Raw genomic sequence first — 21,077 nt, forward strand, 5'->3', positions numbered from 1 at the left:
TGTGTCATCAAACATCTGATATTTCTTGTTTTAAGATCAAACAAGTAGAATATAAAGATATATCCTTTTGGAAGGGGGTCAAAGGTTAAGTTCTAGAACATTCTATACAGCGAGTATTTACTCCTTTTTAACTTTCTGTCTTGTTGAATCCCTTTTCTCTATTTTTTCTGACGAAGGTTTAAAACTGTGATTTCCATCTTTTTCTTTCTGAAAAATAAAAATATGCAAACTGAAATTAGGGGGAAAATTAATAACCAGCGGACATTTAATTTCTTTATGAGAATTAAAATATGTAAAATTTGCAATTAGTATTCTATCGTAAACAATTCAATACTGTAAACCAATTTTTATACGCGTGCGAGAAATATCCGCGAGATCCGCAAGCAACTCTAGCTCACGGATTTTTACCGTTGCGAACCAGTCATTCGTTGTGCCATGTTTCATTCATGTAAATATCATGATCGTTTGTAGGACAGTGATGGGCGGCTGCGGAAACAGTTCCTGCGCAGTACAGTTAAGGTGACAAATGGAAATATCGGCGAATTTTTTATATAGAAAATACATTCTTTACAAGGATGGGCGATTCTTTTTAGGGCTTTACTAATATCGGACAAATGTAATGTGGTTGAAAACTACATGTTGGGGAGATTAGATTTCTTATCTAGACGTGTGCCGTAATGTGGCAGTCACATGATTTTATCAAATATACCTGCAGTATTGAGGTCATCTATAAATTCTAATATTGCAAGGGCATAACCAAGTTAAAAATCTTAGCTTAATTTATAATTATTTTCAGCACTCTTTGTAGTTTGTGAAAAGTGCTGCGAACCTATATAGATTCTACTACATAATTGCTAAAATTACGTTTGTTAGACTGTATGTTGAATATTTTGCTGGTCAAGTACATTAAGTATAGATATAATTAATTCATTTGCAAGATATCATCAGGTTCGCAGCACTTTCCAAATATCTTCATACCTCTTGCGTTTATGTGTAAAAGCTTGTCATAATTAGTCCCCTACCGGTGAAACCGGAGGGGACTATAGGTTTCCTCTGAGTCTGTCCGTCCGTCTGTCCGTCTGTCTGTCCCTCTGTCTGTCTGTCAGTCTGTCCCACTTGGTTTTCCGCACTTTTTTCCTAAACGCTAGCAGATATTGAGCTGATTTTTGGTATGTGAGTGTATCTTGATGAGTTACAGACCAAGTTTGCATTTCGTTCCGCTTCATTGATTTTTGACGGAATTACGGCCTTTTCAATTTTTAGGGGTTTTCCTCATTTTTCTTCTTAACGCTTTCAGATATTGAGCTGATTTTTGGTATGTGGCTTTACCTTGATTAGTTATAGATCAAGTTTGCATTTCGTCCCGCTTCATTGATTTTTGACGGAATTATGGCATTTTCAATTCTTAACGGGAACCAGATTACACTTGCCGGTAGGGGACTTGTATTGCTAATGCAATACTCTCAAAATGCTTGTTCATTGAGGGTATGCCCTTGCCATATATCGATTTATTACGACCCTTCTATTACCCTTCATAGAAATATTCGGCAGTATCGCTTGTCTAGGAAATGTAAGTATATGAATAAAATCATAAAATATACATCGCATCCAAGTTATTTGCCTCTTAAATATCTGCAAATATAGTTTATTTAATTACAAAATACATTTTTCATTGTATAAAATATAACTTGATCCGCCTTTCACTGCATACAAACTGCGTCAAATTTTACGATATGACGTCACATTGACAAGTGCATTGCGATTAATGAATTGTTTATATATTGCTGTGTGGGATTTAACCAACGACAAAAATGCATGCAATAGTAAGTTTTGGTGTAGTTTAAAGCTATCCAACAGTTTAAAATAGCAAATCATTTCATTTTGTGGTAATTTGAAGAACATCGGATTTTGTGTGATGTCAGTAAGCATTTCCCGTAAAAATAAGGCCCCGCTTCCTTATTGCAGCCTTAACTGTGCTGCGTGTCCTTAGAATAAAGAAATGATGTTACCTTTTCTTCTCAAAATATATCTTTATTAACGTTCAAAATTAACAAATAGCTAAAATAATTAAAAATTACACTGATTTTGCCTAAAGTAAAATCTACTGTCTTGTATTGGAGTGGTAAATGTGATGTACTGCAATTAGAGATTTTCCCATACTGAGTACTGCAATTAGAGTTTTTCCCATCCTGAATATAAATCCCGAAGCTATCAAAACCTGGATAAAATTTAATTTGAAGAAAAAAAGAAAATAACAATCAACATATATAATGAGTACTGAAATGGAGACAAACCATAAGTTAGATTTCGTGTTAAGCAAAGAAGACAAGTTAGATAATATTCAAAATGTCATTGAGAAGTTGGTTTTACAGGTTTCTAACTTGGAAAAAAGAGTCAAGGTCCTTGAATCGACGTCGAACGACCATACAGAATCTTTAAACTTTTTGTCACATAAAGTCGACGAATTTGAAAAGGAGAAAACCTCTCCTAATACAGGAGTTGACCGTGCATTATCGAGACAAAAAAAGATGATCGAGAGTTTACACAGAAGCGTTTAGGACCTTAGGCATTCACGGGAGGGATTACTAGAGAAAGTGTCAGAGCTACAGTGATATTCAATGAAAAACAATCTTGTCTTTACTGGGCTAGGCAATGAAACGAGAGATGAGGATGCTGAAGCCAAAATAAGATATTTCCTCCGTATTGATTTAAACATCGAGAATCTCATTGAATTCAGGAACGTACATCGTTTTGGAAATTACTGTTATTATGGGAGCTAGGAGACCAATAGTGGCCAAATTTATTTACAATCAAGATAGAGCTATGGCGAAGGACCGTGCATTCATGTTAAAAAACAAGCCTTACGGTATTCAGGAGCAAATACCAGCAGATATGAGTGAGCGAAGGAGACATCTAGTCCCCATTATGCACCGACTCGGTGATGAGGGTAAACTTGTTAGAGACAAACGTCTTGCAAATGACAAGCTTCACGTTCCTAACGAGTCAGATGAATACCCAGAGGAGATGGAAGTCAGAACTGATGAGCTTTCACCTGACCCAACTTCAAGTGGCAACGCTTATGGACGCGATGAGAGTGAGCGCAGTGAAATCTCTGTATTATATAGTAGTATAACAAGATCTCTATCTGAAAAATTGTCTTTTTCTGAATTTGTTTCACTGATTGCCAGCTACGACGTCATTTGTCTTTGTGAATGCTAGATTAACCCAGGCGATGAATTTCACTTAGCAGGTTACAGACATTTCATTGTTCCCAGAAAATGATAAAAGGTGGTGGAATTGTAATTTATTTAAAAAGTTTTTTAAATTCAAAGATAAAATTGGTTAAAACTTATTTGATAGTGTAATCTGCTTAAACGTTGAATGTGAAACCCCAATATTTTGATTTTTTTTGTTACATTCCATCCTAAAATAGTTCTTTTATGAAAAACTCGATGTCATTTTTAATTTCAATTACTTAAGGAATCATATATTGAATTTAAGAACGATGACCCATTGTATATTTTTGGAGACTTCAATGCCAGAACTGCTTAGTGTGACAACTTTAATAGATTTGATAAATTACTACCAGACGGTACTCATTCAGATTTTTTGAGAGATAACTATGATGAAGATCAGGTTCTGATAAAGCGTAATAATATAGATAAATGTACAAATGGTTTGGATAGACAACTTTAGGGTTTTTTTTTTTGTTAATCTACAGGCTTTCGAATAGTTAATGGCAGAATAATTGGCGACGAATCAGGTAACTTAACTTTTTATATGGTGAAAGAAGTTTTAGTTTGATTGATTACATATTGTCTGAAAAAAATCAATTATCCCGGTATAAGTAAGTTCAAATCAGGTAATTTTACAGTTTCCTTTATGCTTCATTGAGAGATTTGGCCATTCAGAATAACTTCCACGTAGTAAACAATTTGTTACGGTAGAGTGACTGCAAGGTCAGGCAAGTGGAAGGACGAAAATTCCAGCCTTGTTAAAGTGTTTGAACAATAACATACACAAACTTAAATGTATCGTTGACGTAGATTTTACTTCTATCGAGAATGCTTATTGCGTACTCCCTTTCTGTGATGTACTCGAATCTAAACCCTATCAAGGCTTAAGTACAAAACTATTTTAAAAAATTTACGACGATAAGCCGTGGTTCAATGAAAAATGTAAACATCTTTTTAATGAGTGTAAACAAAAATTAAATGAGTTCAATGAAAATAAAACACCAGGAAATAGAGAAGTTCTTTGAAATGCCAAATTAACTTAAAAAAAATTGAATATAAATTTACACGACAATACACACGTCATGAGGGCGATATGCTAACATTTTTGAAGAAACAGAATTCAGAACAATTCTTTAAACTTTTCAAAACGAAAAAAGACATAGAATGTTGACTGTATTTGAACTTTGGAAGATTTCTTTGCTCATTTTAAAAACTTCGGTTCTAACACAGACCACAACCATAAAAAAATAATGTTATTCGGATGCCGTGTACAATGAGTTGGATTCAGAGATCAGTTTGAAGAAATACATGTATGTACAACAATTAAAAACTTAAAAAGAAATAAAAGTTGTGGTGAAAATTGTATTGCTAACGAATTGTTCATGAAATGCCGCGATGAATTGCTGCCACTCTTGCAGAAATTCTTAAACAATATTTTTAACTCCGGTTTTTACCCTGAATCATGGTCAACATGTTTCATTACTCCATTGTTTAGAAAAAGGGATAAAAGCGACGTTAATAACTATCGTGGTATATCTATTGTCAGTTGTTTTGGTAAATTATTTACAAGTGTTCTTAACAATAGGATACTAGAATGGGAACATTCCTATGATATATTGTCTGATGAACGAATCGGGTTTCGTAAGGGATTGTCAACTACTAATGCTATTTTTATTCTGCAATCTCTTATAGATAAGTACCTTTCTGCTAAGAAAAGATTATATTGTTGTTTTTTAAACTTCCAAAAAGCCTTTGATTCTGTTGATAGAATAAAATTATAGCAGAAATTATTTCATTTAGGCATCCAAGGTACAATGCTAAGGATAATTAAGTCTCTATACAATAATGTAAAAAGTTGTGTTGAATACAAGGGTTATCTCATTGATTACTTCCACAACAACATTGGTCTTATGCAAAGAGAAACATTATCACCAATATTATTTTCACTAATCGTAAATGATTTCAAGGTTGGTTGTATATCTGAAAACTGCCCCTATATCGATTTAAAGATGTTAAACTTATTCATATTAATTTATGCAGACGGCATGGTTATTTTTGCCGAATCTACACTATGCATTTATACTGAAGAATGGAGTTTTTATGTTAATATATCAAAAACTAAGGTTGTCGTCTTTAGAAGTGGTGGTATATGTTAATTACGTAATAATGAATCCTAGTTCTATAAAAATGCTGAATTAGAAATTGTAAATGAATTTAAAATTTAGGTACTTTATTTAACTTAAATGGAAAAATTTAAAAAACGCAGAAACATGCTGCTGAACAAGGTAGAATGCCATGTTTGGGGGTTTCACAGATGTTCTGATGTAGAAAAGGTGCATTTAATTTTTTGTAAGGATATGCTTGGCGTTGGTAAGAAAAAACCTCAAACAGTTTGATCTATTCAGAGCTTGGTCCTTTTCATTAGCAATGAAACTAAGAATATTTATGTTCCCCAAACGAAGTTTGATTTTCTAGTTAGGTCTTCCGTTCTCAAAGGATGACCTATAGTGACTCTATTGTTTCTTACTATGTTACCCCGGACGAAGTATGGGAGACATATTGCTTTTGATCGACCAAAAACGCTGTCCGCACATTTTCTCAAAGATTGCTCTGTCAATCTTAATGAAACTCCACTGTCAAAATGATCACTTATTAAAGATGCGGAATCTTTCTTCAGAATTTTCAAAATGGCCAATGTTGCCATGAAAACTGATAAAAAGTGTTTTTTTAAAAATAAATTTTTAATACAGGAGTTGAAAAATGCGCCAGTAGTGGAAGACGTTTGAGCTTGACTCCGGTGTCATGGGTCGAAAAAGTGCAGTCATTCATATTTATGCTGCATATGTAGACAAAATATAAGTTGTCCTCCAAACTTGAATCAGGAGAACTTAAAAAGAGTTGTTTTTTTTAAAGTGTGAAGAACGGATTATTCTGGACCTGTTTTCAGCCTGAGATTTTTTATGAGCAGTGTTTCTATTAAAAGACACTCGATCCTGTGAACCTATATACCTGTTCCAGCCCAAGGTATTAAAGAAATATTATCGGTTTCATGTCCGTTACAATGTCTGAAAGATCAACCAGACAAAGTGTTAAATCTGAATCGAGTGCTCAAAATAAGAAGACAGCCAAATCCTTATTGGATGAAATCAGACGTCTTAAATCTGACATTATCACCAAAAAAGACCTAAAAAGGTAGTAGAAAACATTTTGCAAAATGTTGTTTCTCAAATCTTAGAAAATAAAATGAAGGAATTTAATGAAACCATAAAAAACAATACACTAAATGACACTGAATGACACTAAACAACTCGCTCGAGAGGCATATCTGACTGCTAATCGTAATGTCCAATATGCGAGGAAAATCAATGGCGTTCTTCAAGAAGGAAAAGAGAATGTCATAGAAGTGGTTCAGAATGTGCGAGTAAACGGGTGCGTTGTGGGAATTCAAGAGAAAGACATAATCGCCATTCACTAACTTGAGGTAATTTTCCATCATGACGTCATGTATTTGTAGTTCAGAGAAGTGAAGGCACAGAGTGCACTGCAATTTTAACATCGCTTCGCAACGGGCTTCTGATCAACAGACTAAAAGACCACCCCAAAATAGACAATGCGTGGTTTTTCAATGGTAATGTTTATGGAGAGGCAATTGTAAGAGAATGAAGTTTGACTTGTTGGGCAATCTTGAAGAAAAAATCAAATAAAAAAAAGTGTAATTAAGAAAACCCAGAATTTTAAATTCCATTCATTTGAACATTCCGGAACTTTAAATTCTATTGATGACGAAGTTTTACTATCACATGTATTCAAAATTAAAATTCCAATTGTGACTTTTGCCTGTACGCGAATGGCCCATAGACATTTTTCGAGCTCACCAACTTTTGAACTGTTCGAATGCTTTTTACAAACGTTTTCCTGTTCTACTATTTCTGTCCTTTCTACACTCTCTTTCTCTTTCCAATTCAAAAATTCGCAAAGAAGCTGCAGGTTCTGTCAAAGTTAAATTTCTTAATTATCAATCATGTCTTTGAAAATATAATCAGCTAACTTTCAAGCGTTGGGGATATCAGCAAACGAAGAGTTGTTTTAATTATCTGAGAGGAATGAATTATAATATATATATATATATATATATATATATATATATATATATATATATATATATATATATATATATATATATATATATATATATATATATATATATATATATATATATATATATATATATATATATATATATACTGCCTTCAGGACACACATTGTACACCTGAAATAGAAAATGATATCAGAAGCATGTTGGGTTTTGAGTGTTACTTTAGTTCTTTTGCCTCAAACGCAAGAGGTATAGCAATTCTATTTAATAACAACTTTGATGTTAAAATGTCTAAGGAAGAGGGACATGTGGGTGGTAATTTTCTTCTCTTAAATTTTATTACTGAAGAGAAAAGGTTTCTGTTACGTTGTATATATTGACAAAACAATTAAAACCCTGATTTTTATGAAAGATTACATGAACATATTAATGACTTTAATTGTGAAAATGTCATAGTGTGTGGTGACTTTAACCTTGTATTAAATCCTGATTAAGATTACTATAATAATAAACAATGTTTTTGGAGTAGTTATATAATATTTTGGCATGTTATGATTAAACTTGCATGGATGGTGCATCTAAGGATGAAATATTCTAGACTTGCTTTGGATGTTGGAACTGACCAAAATTTTCTTGATTAGTAAACAGGTTAAGAGTTTTGAGCAGGTCTATTTCCAAGTAACTATGAATCCTTCTTAAACCAAATTTTTATGGATATTGATCTTGGGATGAACACTAACTATAAAAAATATGATGTGAGATTTGCCTTCCTTATAGATAACCTTCGTCGAGGTGAGCTTCGTAATCTTTGATTACCTATGTTAATTTTTTATTATTGTCGACACCTAATGAGGTTTCGTAAAACGTATAAGCAATGATAAAACCACTCGTAAATTATGTCCTTAAATACCAATTAACTGGACAAAGAAAATTGTTAACTCGCTGTTATTTCGAAGATAATTAATTAGCTGCAAATTGTTAACCAAGGAAAGGTACAGGACTATATTTTTTTTACCCCACCAGTGTAAACAATGAAACTAAGAGTTCACACTTCAACGCTCCATTGATCAAAGATCGCCTTTATTTTCATTGCTCCAATGAACAAATAAAATCATTAATTTTTGTAAGATTTAGATATAAAACGCAAGACCTTAAAAGGTTTATAAAATAGGAAAACTCAGACGCGGATATTAATCGTCGTGGGCCAGTTTATCATTGGCGATTCGCGAATAAATTATGTTGCGTATAATAATAATGGGTTTACAGTAGTCCGTCTGCACTGAAAACAAAAACAAAAGAAACTAAAAATGTGTGAATAATGAAAACTTTCAGACAATGTGCAGTTTCTTTTACTTTGAATTCCGATCTTTATCGTCGTTTCCAATTCTACTTTTTTTTTTAATGTTCTTTACATTTTGCAATCCCATAACCTGTCTATTCCGACATAAATTTTGTCTTCAGGTGCATGTCGGATTAGTCAGGTTTCACTGTACATAATTCATCTTTTACATCATCATAATCCGGTTCCGGTAGTTCTTCAGCTGCTCGTTCAGAAATAAGGTCCACCTTTGCTTTAAGGCCGTCCATTTCATTATTCTGATGAAAATTATGATAAAGTTATTAAAGTAACTTGATTAGTGATAATAAAAAAGATGAATAAAAGGTACCCCGATCGATCTCATTAAGGCGACAAACAATCAAATTCAGTGAACAGGGCATAAGCACAGTCTGGCCCCCAGGAATTCCAAAGGTGGGACCAGGTATATATATATATATATATATATATATATATATATATATATATATATATATATATATATATATATATATATATATATATATATATATATATATATATATCGGTTGGGGTCGTTTCAAAGATCATCATGAACATGATCTTCTCAACTGGTGGATGATTGACCCCACCTTTGCCAAGGTTAGAAGATTTAAGACAAAAATTACATTGTATACTCTCTGTATTTACCTGTTAAATTCTTGTTTTGATTTTGTATGAAGAAAACTGTATATACATGTTTTTACAATAGTTTTTTGGCAAACAGTAGTTAATATAGAGTTTGTGTTCTGTTATTATTATACATGTATGTAAGAAATATTTTATATGTGTAAAGAACAATTGTCCATATTTGTTGGAAACCTTTGATGCTTATATTAACTACATTTTTGTTGATTGATCAAAATCTTTACTTTGATCAATAAAACACAACTTCAATATACATATGTGTTTTGTCCCTTTTTCATAGCAGTTGGGAAAAGAGGAGGCATAAATATATATATATATATATATATATATATATATATATATATATATATATATATATATATATATATATATATATATATATATATATATATATATATATATATATATAATATTGAAAAATATATAAAACTACTCTTTAAGATGGGTTTTCACAGTGAGTTACTTGTGGCATAAATTAAATTAAAAAAAAAATAATAATAAAACCTCTCTTTTATGATGGTTATTCACACTGAGCTACTTGTCTTTTTTTTCTTATTTATATACATGAACTTACCTCAATAGGTGTTTCGCCATAATCGGGTTCCGGAACTTCAAAATGTGGTTGATCAAAGCCAGCATAATAATTTGCTTGAAAAGTCCTTTTATTGAATGTCTTCTGAAATGTGATTTAAAAAAGTATATCATGAAGCATGTAAGTATTAAAAAAAATTCTGAATAAATGTACTACATGCTATACACTTGGAGCAATTCCAAGCAAATGCACCGGTTTTCTGTTTACATTTGGCAATTAAAAGTATATTTTTAGGAAGAGCTTGTGAAACACGTAAGATAATATTTTATTACCAGTATACCACACTACATGTACATTGTATTTTGTCATCTTAAATAATTATATTTAGGCATTTTTCTGGCGAACAACTATATGAAACAGGAAAATACATGTACATGATGTACATCTTCCATGCGCGTGCAGTGCAGATAATCTTAGTATGTACATTTATGGTAAGTGCTTTGGATTTGAGTATTGCACGTACAGTACCCGCATCGTTAATCTTTACAATTCTATCGTGTCCAATCGTGCGTTTATTCTATCGTATCGTGCATGTATCCTATCGTATCGTGTTTTCCGTTTATCAGGTTTTGCGTTTATCGTGAAGATCGTTTATCAGGTTCTATCGTGTATCGTGTTTTGCGTTTATCGTGTGCATTCAGAAACCCTCGCTTTTTATCTTTACCTTGAAAAGAAACACCCGAGTTATCTCGAGTTCATTTTTCGTTTTGTTAATTTATTTAGGATCAATTTAACTGTTGAACAAAAAGAGAAATTAATACTCTAACTCTGGTATATTTGTTTAAGAAAATAAATAAATAAATAAAATATTATATATTATAAATAAATCCCTTTACACAGTCAGAGTCACAAAAGCAAGATCTTTATTAACTTTGTTTTGATAATTATAGAAACATAAAACATTAGGTATATGTAAAAAAAAAAAAAAAAAAAAAAAAAAAAAAAAAAAAAAAAAAAATTATGAATGAAAAAAGAAAATAGCAGCATCTGTATTAGATTCATCCTTTTTTTATCAATAACAGAAACATAAATTTTGTCTATGCGCGCAAGTTTTGTTGTTCCGTTTTATTATTTTTTTTTATTCATTTGTTTCTATGTTTATCTACAAGTTTAATGACAATTCATTAGACATGAACATGCTCCATTCAAGTCTTCATCTGATAATTATATGTTATAATATAGATGTTTGCCATTCATATTTAATTACTGCACTTAGAGATTAAAAAAAACAAAACCAAAACAAAATAAATAAATAGATAAACAAAACCAGACTAATTTTTATTATACAACTTACCTATTTCGACTTGGAAATGAACTAAAATATACCTAACTAAATGACAAGTGGAAGCGCCCCGTGACAAGAGAACTGACACCTACATTGTATATGTACCTGCCTAATCAGTACACGGTCTTCTTGTCAGGTCAAGACCCCCCCCCCTTTCCCCAACATGACTGACCCGTGTGTATTCAACGTAGACATACCTGAACTCCTCTCTCACCTGGTGTCAAGTATTTACCTTGACTCCTACTGGGTTTCAATGAAATACATCTACTTATTTTCTGGATATTGTTCATAATTTGTATGAAGAACACTTAATTAACAATAAAGGATTTTATACTAAGAAAACTGGTAAATGTACACTTCCGTTACAGATCAAAAATTGAATAATTGAATCAAATAAAATATAGGCGAGGTTTGTCCCCCAAACTCCGTTGATTTAGTTCATTTGTATACTTTTGTGTAATTTTTATAGGTTTACAGTCATAAAAGTGATTGGTGTAATCAAATTAAAAAAAAACTGCGCTCATGGTACTGTAACAGCACTTCTGGATCTTCGGGTTTTCTGTGTTGTCTGTCGTTGTTAAAGGCGTCTCAGAGATAAATAAAAAAAGAAAAGAAATCGCTCGGTTCTGCCGTGATACTCAAGACTGGTAAATACCTTGAATTTCATTTTCTTAGTGTTTATATATCGATTGCATTTAATACATGACTATATTGAAGAAGTCAGATTTTGATTTTTGAATCGGACCTTCTTTTTTTTTTGGAATGGTTATGGTCCCCCTTCCCTTCTCCGCTGACTGTGCCTTAAGTGGGGTTAAGACTTTCATAATTTACCAAGTTTTGTCTAATTTTGCCGATGTTGTCCTATATAAGATAAGTTTTGTAACAATCAATACAAAGTCTAATAGCAATAATTGACAATTATTCAATCCGAAAGTCCACTTTCATATTGTGGAAATTGATTTATTATTTATTTTTTGTGTGTGTTCTAGTATGTTGTAAACAAGTGTATGTAACCATTCAATGTTATTAATACAAAGTTTAAGTACCCAATAAATATATTCACATACATTGTAGGCTTAGCATACACGTGTCTATATAGATACAAATTCTGTTATTGTAAATGCTTATAACACAAGCACGCGTAGAAAGCAATACCATTCATTTGGGGGCCGGGGGGGGGGGTCTAAAAAGAAATGTTTTGAAAAGCAAATAAAAGAGGCTAAAGACTTTATTATTGTAGATGGGCAATATTATATAAGCATTATATTTCTACTGTATATTACACAAGTTAGTACACTGTATCATTTTTTGGTATACGACTGCATGCTCCCTTCTTAATCTTACATGCCTATAACATTAAAAATACCAGAATAAATACAAAAGAATGGAAATGCGATTTTTTTTTTATTAATAGATGATGACAGATCTTGTGACGTTCATTAATTTTTATTAAATTAGATTTCTTTCGGCCGGTCTCCTTCCTCATATATACATATACAATGTATGTACTTGGAATAAATAATTTCTACATGTATATGTGCACGGGATATGTGTGACATATGTATTTTATATAGGATAGATTATTTAATCACAGTCCAGTGCACATTCTGTCTCAATGCAACTAGCAATTTCAGCAAGTTTAAAAATATCAAATTAATTTATATAAAATATAAATTAAAGGAAATTCGTAAAAACTTGTAGGAGAAAGCGTTAGCTTTTAATTAATTATAACAATAATTTTTCATTTTTTCCCCTCTAAATTATGACTAGTAATTTTTTTCGTAAAATTTGAATTTTTAAATATAAGCTATTAAAGCCGATTTTGGATACATCGCAGACTTCTAGCAAAAGATATTGAATCCAAATATTTTTTTTTTTTTTTTTTTTTTTTTTTTTTACATTTCTTCCGTAAAAATAATCAATATTTGTTATGAATTTCATAATTTATTTGTTAAAATAATGAATATATTTATAGCGTTTCGTGAATTTATTGCATTTGGGTGTAAAACATCGCTAGTCTACGGAATTTTTGACACTAACAAATTAAAAAATTCCGTAATTAAACGACTCAAAATTCAAATTTAACGATTCGATGGAATTTCGGCATTTTTATAATAATTACACAAAAAATCGCCTAATTTACATCATAGAGTGGAATTAATCTTAAAATATTTACAGTCTGAATTTGATGACGATCAATTTTATGACAAAAAAACCCCGTATCTTTTACAAAGCATCATTACTTCAAATGTTTTATCACGATAAATTTAAAATGTTTTATCATTTCGAATTGCGGCTTTGTAAGTAATTAAAATTATCATACTACAGTATATCAAAAAGGAAACTTTTCGTCTTGTCAAAAAACGTTTCGCATTTTGAAACAATCCTATCAGGTTTTGCGTTTATCCTATCGTGAAGATCGTTTATCAGGTCTATCGTGTTTTGCGTTTATCGTATTTTGCGTTTATCGTGTTTTGCGTTTATCCTATCGTGCGTGTATCCTGTCCTATCGTGCGTGTGTCCTATCGTATCGTGCGTTTATCCTATCGTATCGTGCGTGTATCCTATCGTATCGTGTATCTTGTAAAGAATAACGATGCGGGTACTGTATAGTTTCATGTTTTAAATCAACATATACTTGTACGTGCAGTGTATATCTATCATATTTAAAAAAAAAATCGTTAAATGTTCTTTACGTCTGAACATGCAAAGAATATACATAAGAAAATTGGTGCTTACAGTTCAAATATTTATTTCCCCCTTAAAATATTAAAATCTGCCAAGGTATATTGATCAAAAATAAAAATAAAATGATAATATTAATAAATTCACCAAATCTGCAGGTCAGTTTCTTTTCTGTAAAGCACTTCATGAATTATTATTGCAATTACGCATAAGCAATTAAAAAAATATTCTTTCTAAATATCCTACTAAAAAATTAGCAACTTTTCCTTTTTTCACTTTTATGTGTAAATTTTATTTATAGCACATAATTGTTTTTACAAATTTGAAAGAACCTGTTTAGCAATTAGGTCTGACCCTGATAAGTCCCTCCCTCCCCCCATACAAGAAAAAAAAAGAAGGAAACTGAAAGAACTACGAACGCTAACTCTCGATTCCCGCCTACATTTTAAACCCATTTAATTCAATATAAATGGCAATTTAGTCATTAAAAGTTATTTGAATGCAAAGAAGAGGACATTAGTAATTGATTAATAATTTTCAAAAGAGTGTCAAAAAGTAAATTGTTCTTATTTACAGGTCTTTTCAGAAGGGGGATCGAAAATTTTATCCATTAAAATTGGGATTTTTAACATCACCAGGTTTTCAGATACTCATAAAATGGATAAATAACCTTTAAATCTTTCTGTATATTTAATCTATGTAAAATTCAACAAATATGATTGATAAAGTACATTTATTTATAATCTCAATTGAAATTGTTAAAAAAAATCACCAGGTCGTTGTTTTTGTCAGGAAACATATGCCCCCCCCCCCCCCCCCAACACGTTAAACAACAAAAAGCGTTGGCATGAATTAGGGAAATAACAATTCACAATGACTGTAAAAAAAGGAATTTTTGGTTCACGGGTGGGGGGGGGGGGTTGAAAATGATTTCCGTTGATTTCTATAGCGAAAAACACAAGTTTTACCAAAATTGTAGAATTATCTCTGTTTACCCAAGTAAGTCATCTGTTATGAAAATCACACAAATATCTAAAATTATGAGAAATCATTCAAATATATCAACTTTTGAAAATTGACTCTGGGGTAGGCGACAGAACAGTACTATAATTTTTAATTCTTTGTCTGAGCCTAAGTGCGAAATCTTTATCAGCTCTAATTTTTTTTGTTCAACAAACAAGAAACGGTCTAGAAATTTAAAGAAGACGAAAGGTTTGATACAAAAAATAATAATAATGGTGAAAAATATTATGATAATAAAATCAAAGTAAAAAGAAAGAAAAAAGATCCACGGTCATTGGGCACGGTAATAAAGTGACCAAAAAGAATGTCCATGTTTTTTACGGTCGTTTTGTGCAAAATCGCGCATCTATCTTACGGATCACAAGACTGTAATACATGTAAATCTCCTTTATATCTTCCACAAGACATGCACTTGCAAAATCTCTTTTTTTATGCTGCACGCAAGACGAAGGGTTAAGGACAAAACGTGCAGCGAGTTGTAATTGAGACAAATTGATAATTCTTTTCCTTGTTTGTATTTCTTAAAAATCATTATCTAACTTTGATCAATAAATGAAGAAATTTCATTTGATTTTGACGGATTACCATCCCTACCCCCAATTCCCCAGAAGAGAAATCAAATGTCCAGTCATTATTTTCCTATGCCTCCCCTGCTCATGAATTACAGCCTTAAAAGACTTATCGCATTATTTTTCAAAAATCGTAATTTTATGAAAAACATTACCTACAACCTTATTTATTAAATTACTGAATACAATTAACGTTTTTGAAAGCATATCTTAAGAGATATTGAGAGTTGAAATTGAAATACAGCAATATGCATATTTCAATCGGATTTCGGCGAAATACTGCTCTGACGTCGTAGTTGAAAATTCAGTGATAGAGCGATGAGAATTTGCACACTATTACATGTAACGGATTTATCAACTACAAATGCAGCTTAATTACGGAAAATGCTGAAAAAAAAGGAATTCATAAAGTGCTTTTTAATTACTGTAGAAATATCAGCTAGTCGTAAGCATAAGCCTTTGAGATATTTTCGTTTTTTTTTTTTTTTTTTTTTTTTTTTTTTTTTTTTTTTGCAAACATTTAGAATCTGAGATCTGATTACTGCAATGTTTGTCGATCAAGAAATTATAATGTCAAATTTGTGAACAAAATAACTTAATACATGTGATAAGATGACAAAGCATATATATTGTGATGGCGAGTTTCTTCGTCTTCGTCGCATCTCCCTCGCTATCTTCGCTACAATGTTTAAAGATTTTTCAGATTTTTTTCTTGCTGATCGACATATCAAACATATATGGTGTAATATTCAATTTCGTCAAAATCAGTGTATATATTTTTTTTTTCTTCCAGAAATGCTTTTCTTAATGGAATAACTTAAAAATGAAAAAAAAAAATCTTTTGCCTTGAACGTTAAAAAAGCACAAAAGAATAGAAAACATTTTAACATGTAATATGTGTACATACATATCCAAATAAAATAAAGACATTTTTTTGTGTCAAACCTTGTTTAATATTCTCAGCCGTTCACAAAAAGATCTCATGCATTTGTTAACTTAATCCCCTGTCTTTACTAACAGTTTGATTTTCAAATGCTTAAAAGCGCAAATGCATTACTTTATGTGACTCATTTCATTTTAAATATGTGCCATATACTTGAAGAACATTAATAGTTTCTTAAAAAAATGCTAGCACAAAATGTAATTCAAAAATAAGGGTTTAAACTCTAAGTTGATAATTTAAGACAAATAAATAAAAGATGAAAACCATGGACAAGTAACATCATTTTGCTGAAAATTAAAGAAAAACTTGCTTTAAATATCTACCATTTCTGCTAACAAATTCTATTTCCTACATTGCATTATCTGTGCATTTATATTTGCAAATCACTCAACCTTAATAATGAAGTTTGATTTAAACATCAAATTATTTTGTTTTGAAACGATTGACTATAACGCCCAGTCGGCAAAATTTTAACAATATTTAGGCGATTGAAATAATTAACAGGTTTGACAGGTTTTAAAATTAAGGAATTAATGCACATAGGGCATTATTTCTAGCTAAGGAACACGGATGAAAAAACGTGATTTTTATTAGGTATTCGTTATTCAATACATCGATTTTTTTTTTTTTGCTTTCCACTTTTAATGAATACTAATCCAAAAGTTTTCAATTCTTCACAAAAAAATGCAATAGTAATATTTTAATCAAAGCGGATTTTCTAAAAAGCTTAGCATTTCTTTTGAAGAAAAATCTGAATTTTGTCAAATTTTTAATAATTTTCTAAATGTATGACCCCCCCCCCCCCCTCCCCCGATATTATTCTCACAATGAAATATATTTTCATATTTACATATTATTCATCACATCGCAGATTATTTGATTTGGTATTCGTGTCAAAATCTTTAAAAAAAATGTATAGAAGAATAACAGATAAGTAAATACTTACGGCTAGAATTCTTTCAGAAATCTGCGAAAAATGGCCTTTTTCCTCTGACATTTTCCAGCTAAACTTTTTTTTTCAAGCTTCAGTAAATTAGTTAACCATTCATCTCTATAACCGGTAGCCGTTTGTTTTGCGACTTCCGTGTGTCAAAAATTAAAGGAACCTGAAAACAGATCCCCTGTTCAAATACTTGCTTTCAGCAAACGGGGTCATTAATGTTAACTCAAAAATTGTTAAAGATACATTTTTTAAAGATGATTTCCCTTAATTTAAGCGTGTTATTTGGCAATAAATATTAAATACATGCAGGAGCCTTTTAAGTGTTCACACTTGATATGTTATCACAATGAACGCCGATCCTGAACGAGATGCTATTCCCAGGTCTTTATTATTTATAAGCTTTGCAGCTCACCAGTGCAAATAATTACAAATAAGCATGACTACAAGTAGGTCTACATATACAATAAATGCTTAATTCAACAATTTACCTAAATAATAATTCTTTTACATTTTTAACATCAAAATGTTGCAAAAAATTAACATTTTTTCTCGTGTTAAGATTTTATGTATTTTGTACCATGGATTTCATAAGCAGGACAGATTAAAGTACATTATATTCGTCATCAACATGACTCGAACATATTAAATGGCTATATTTTCTGTTTTTTGTTACTGTATCGGACTGTTTCTATTGCCAGTAGATGTGTTGACAGTCTCAATAAGTATCTAAAAAAAGAACAGTTTCTAGAACTGTCTAATTGAGAGCGAATATTTTGTCTTGCTTGGTCAAAAACTCGTTGCTTTACGATGAGGAGGTCTACACATTCAATTTTAATCTCTACTGGTCAGAGACCAGAAGAGCTTTTGCGATAGTAAGGTGTCCGTAAGACGTCCGTCTAGCTGTTTAGCTGTCCGTCTGTCTGTTCACAATTTTTCAAAATGCTACTTCTCCTGCAGTTTTGGTCTGATTTCAATACAACTTTGCAGACAAGTAGACTATATTAACACTTATTAAATCTTTTAAATGACTTTATGAAAGGAAGTGAATAAGAAACAATTTTATTGTTGAAAAACTGACATGGGTATATTGAAACGGAAAAGAAGGCTGGAGAAAGGATTACAGTAAGAAGAAAACATTTGATTCACATTTAATTTGGACACGACTTATTAGGAGAATCAAATCAAAATAACGGTTTCTGCATTCTGATTTCCACTGGATATATGAATATTTATACCAATCATACGGTAACATTTCTAAATTCCTTTCAGATTTAATCAACAGTAAACAAGCAAGATGAATGGATTACTTAGAATACACATTTATACAAACACTTGCTCATCAAAATCAAACATTCCACATGTTTTCACACAGAGAAGGACTGTACATGTATGTATGACCTAGTTTCGTAATTAAGATTATATCAAAAATAACATCCAATAATATCTTACTTTCTAAAGTCTATTTATAACCTTGCAATGGAGGGGATATTTTAACTCGCTTTTGATTGTAACAAAAAAGATATTATTTACAGCCAGATCAATGTCATCTGCTACCCTGCTGATTGAATATTGGTATTCATTCTAACTTGTTTTTAATAATTTTTGTATTGCTATAAAGTTAACTGATAGAATGATTGTATGTTGTTTATGTTCCATTTGAGAAGTTTTCATTCATATTGAGAAATCACCATTTACCGGTGAAGAGCTTCAGAATTAGTTTTCTCGGTACCCAGGGCCACTGAACTGTTAGGGTTCCTTATCGTGCCAGGTCATGCCGTTACACGGGACCTCGGTCTCATCCGAAAGTTTTGTGCCTTCCATCTCAAATACCTGATGCTTATTAGGGGAGGAACAGTCACTACCTATGTCAGCGTCTTAGATTTGATGAACGAGGCAAAAGGAGAACCAGATCACGAAGGGAAGGCCCCACCTAGGCTATCATGACCGGTTCAGAAATATAAATTAAAAAACGAAAAAATTCATATTCGATAGTTTAACTTCATTGTTCCTTTTATAATCTAAATATTGAGTTGAGTGCAATCAAGATCGGAATCATTCTTTCCTCGACTCAAAACTTGAATGCTTAATCAGTGAATGGAAGTCTCAGAGGTATACACAAAAAATTGAAAGTTTTAGAGATTATGTGACGTTACCTTTAACATACAGGAATGAAATAAAACATATGAAAATGATTTATGTTTCAATGATAGCAACAATGCTTAAACATTTACCTTTCGAGCGTTAATTTAATACTTAGGTGCATTCATTTGCCGACTCAAGCTTTGAAATTTGACGCTATTGCCTTGGTATTTTTTCTTTCACTTTGTTATTGAATTGTATTTTTACCAATAATTTAAATACAATAGGTATAACGATAATCAATTAATTGTACATTTTTTCTGTATTGAATGATAGTTAAGAATCACTGATAGTCGAGATAGGAATGTTTAATGATATCGCCTTTTATAAACAGCTGTTTTCTATTGTTTTGATGTGAGTGGTGAATATTTTGTAAGAAACGGGCCATTTAGAAATGTGCACATGTGCGAATAATAAAAATAATAAAAAGGAATGAAATGTGGTGAAAAGCATAAAAAAAAATATCAGTTAATTGTTTTAATTTGACCGGCTCGCTGTTATTTCGAAGATAATTAATTCCCTGCAAATTGTTAACTCAGGGAAGTTACAGGACTATATTATTTTACACCCAACCAGTGTAAACAATGAAGCTACATGTAAGAGTTCACAATTCAACGAACAATTGACCAAATATCGCCTTTATTTTCATTGCTCCAATGAACAAATAAAATCGTTACATTTTGTAAGATTGTCACAGTTGATATTTAATTAAATATTTTGTTAATAAATTATATTTGATTAGCGCGCATTGCTAATCAAACATAGCGCCGTCTGTGTGAATGAGTGCCATGTGTGAATGTTTTGTTTTGTCACGTGATATTTCTATTTTTAGTTTACAAACTGACCAGGTATACGAATACGACCAGTGGACCAATGACAGACCACTATTTGATAATTAATATGCATGTATACTAACTTCGTGCACTACATAAGCGCTTATCCCGCCAAATCAAATAACTATTAGATTTCTACCTTTACGGTGTAAGAGGTCCAAACCTTTATGTTTGAAGTCATCGACTTTCACGATGATGTGATAATTATATTTCATATTTTATAATACTGGATACCTGGTAAGATTTATTTCTAATGATGTAAATACTTATTAAACCAATTTCGATAATACGTAATTTATCTTTATTGGCAGCGACGTGAATTTTCATGTTGTGTAATTTGTAATTTTGTTTAATGTGCTGTATTTAATATAATAGAATGGGTTTCGGGTTGACGAATGCCCCGGCTACGGTTCAACGTGTCATGGAAAGTTGTATGGGTGAATTAAACTTAAGGAAATGTTTGGTTTTTCTAGATGACATTCTGATATTTTCAAAGACTTTTGACGAACACATGAACAGATTGACAGCTGTTCCAAAGACTTGAACAACACAGTCTGAAACTTAAAGCTAAGAAATGTGAATTTTTCAAAAACAGTGTAAGTTATTTAGGGCATGTAGTTAGCGAGAAAGGCATAGCAACAGATCCAGAGAAGACGAAAGCGATTTCAACATGGCCGATTCCTACCAACATCAAGACTCTTAGAACATTTTTAGGATTTTCGGGATATTATAGGAGGTATGTTCGTGACTAT

At 31.5% G+C, this 21,077-nt stretch overlaps 1 protein-coding gene across 1 annotated transcript in view; it reads right to left on the reverse strand.

Moving 5' to 3' along the window:
- The window catches only part of LOC133197840 (chitin synthase chs-1-like), a 43,099-nt gene extending 25,660 nt beyond the window's left edge, over positions 1-17,439 (reverse strand). Inside the window, exons 1-4 of the mRNA XM_061334029.1 lie at positions 17,357-17,439; positions 9,888-9,989; positions 8,842-8,928; positions 122-207 (exon numbers count right to left, since the gene is read on the reverse strand). Of these exons, the coding sequence (XP_061190013.1) occupies positions 122-207; positions 8,842-8,928; positions 9,888-9,989; positions 17,357-17,407 (326 nt within the window). The 5' untranslated portion in view covers positions 17,408-17,439. The remainder of the gene's footprint in view (positions 1-121; positions 208-8,841; positions 8,929-9,887; positions 9,990-17,356) is intronic.
- Positions 17,440-21,077: the final 3,638 nt, after the last annotated feature.

Source organism: Saccostrea echinata, unplaced genomic scaffold, assembly GCF_033153115.1.
Source record: "Saccostrea echinata isolate AGI-Se365-2 ecotype Australia unplaced genomic scaffold, CSIRO_AGI_Sech_v1 ptg000032l, whole genome shotgun sequence".
Lineage (NCBI taxonomy): Eukaryota > Metazoa > Mollusca > Bivalvia > Ostreida > Ostreidae > Saccostrea > Saccostrea echinata.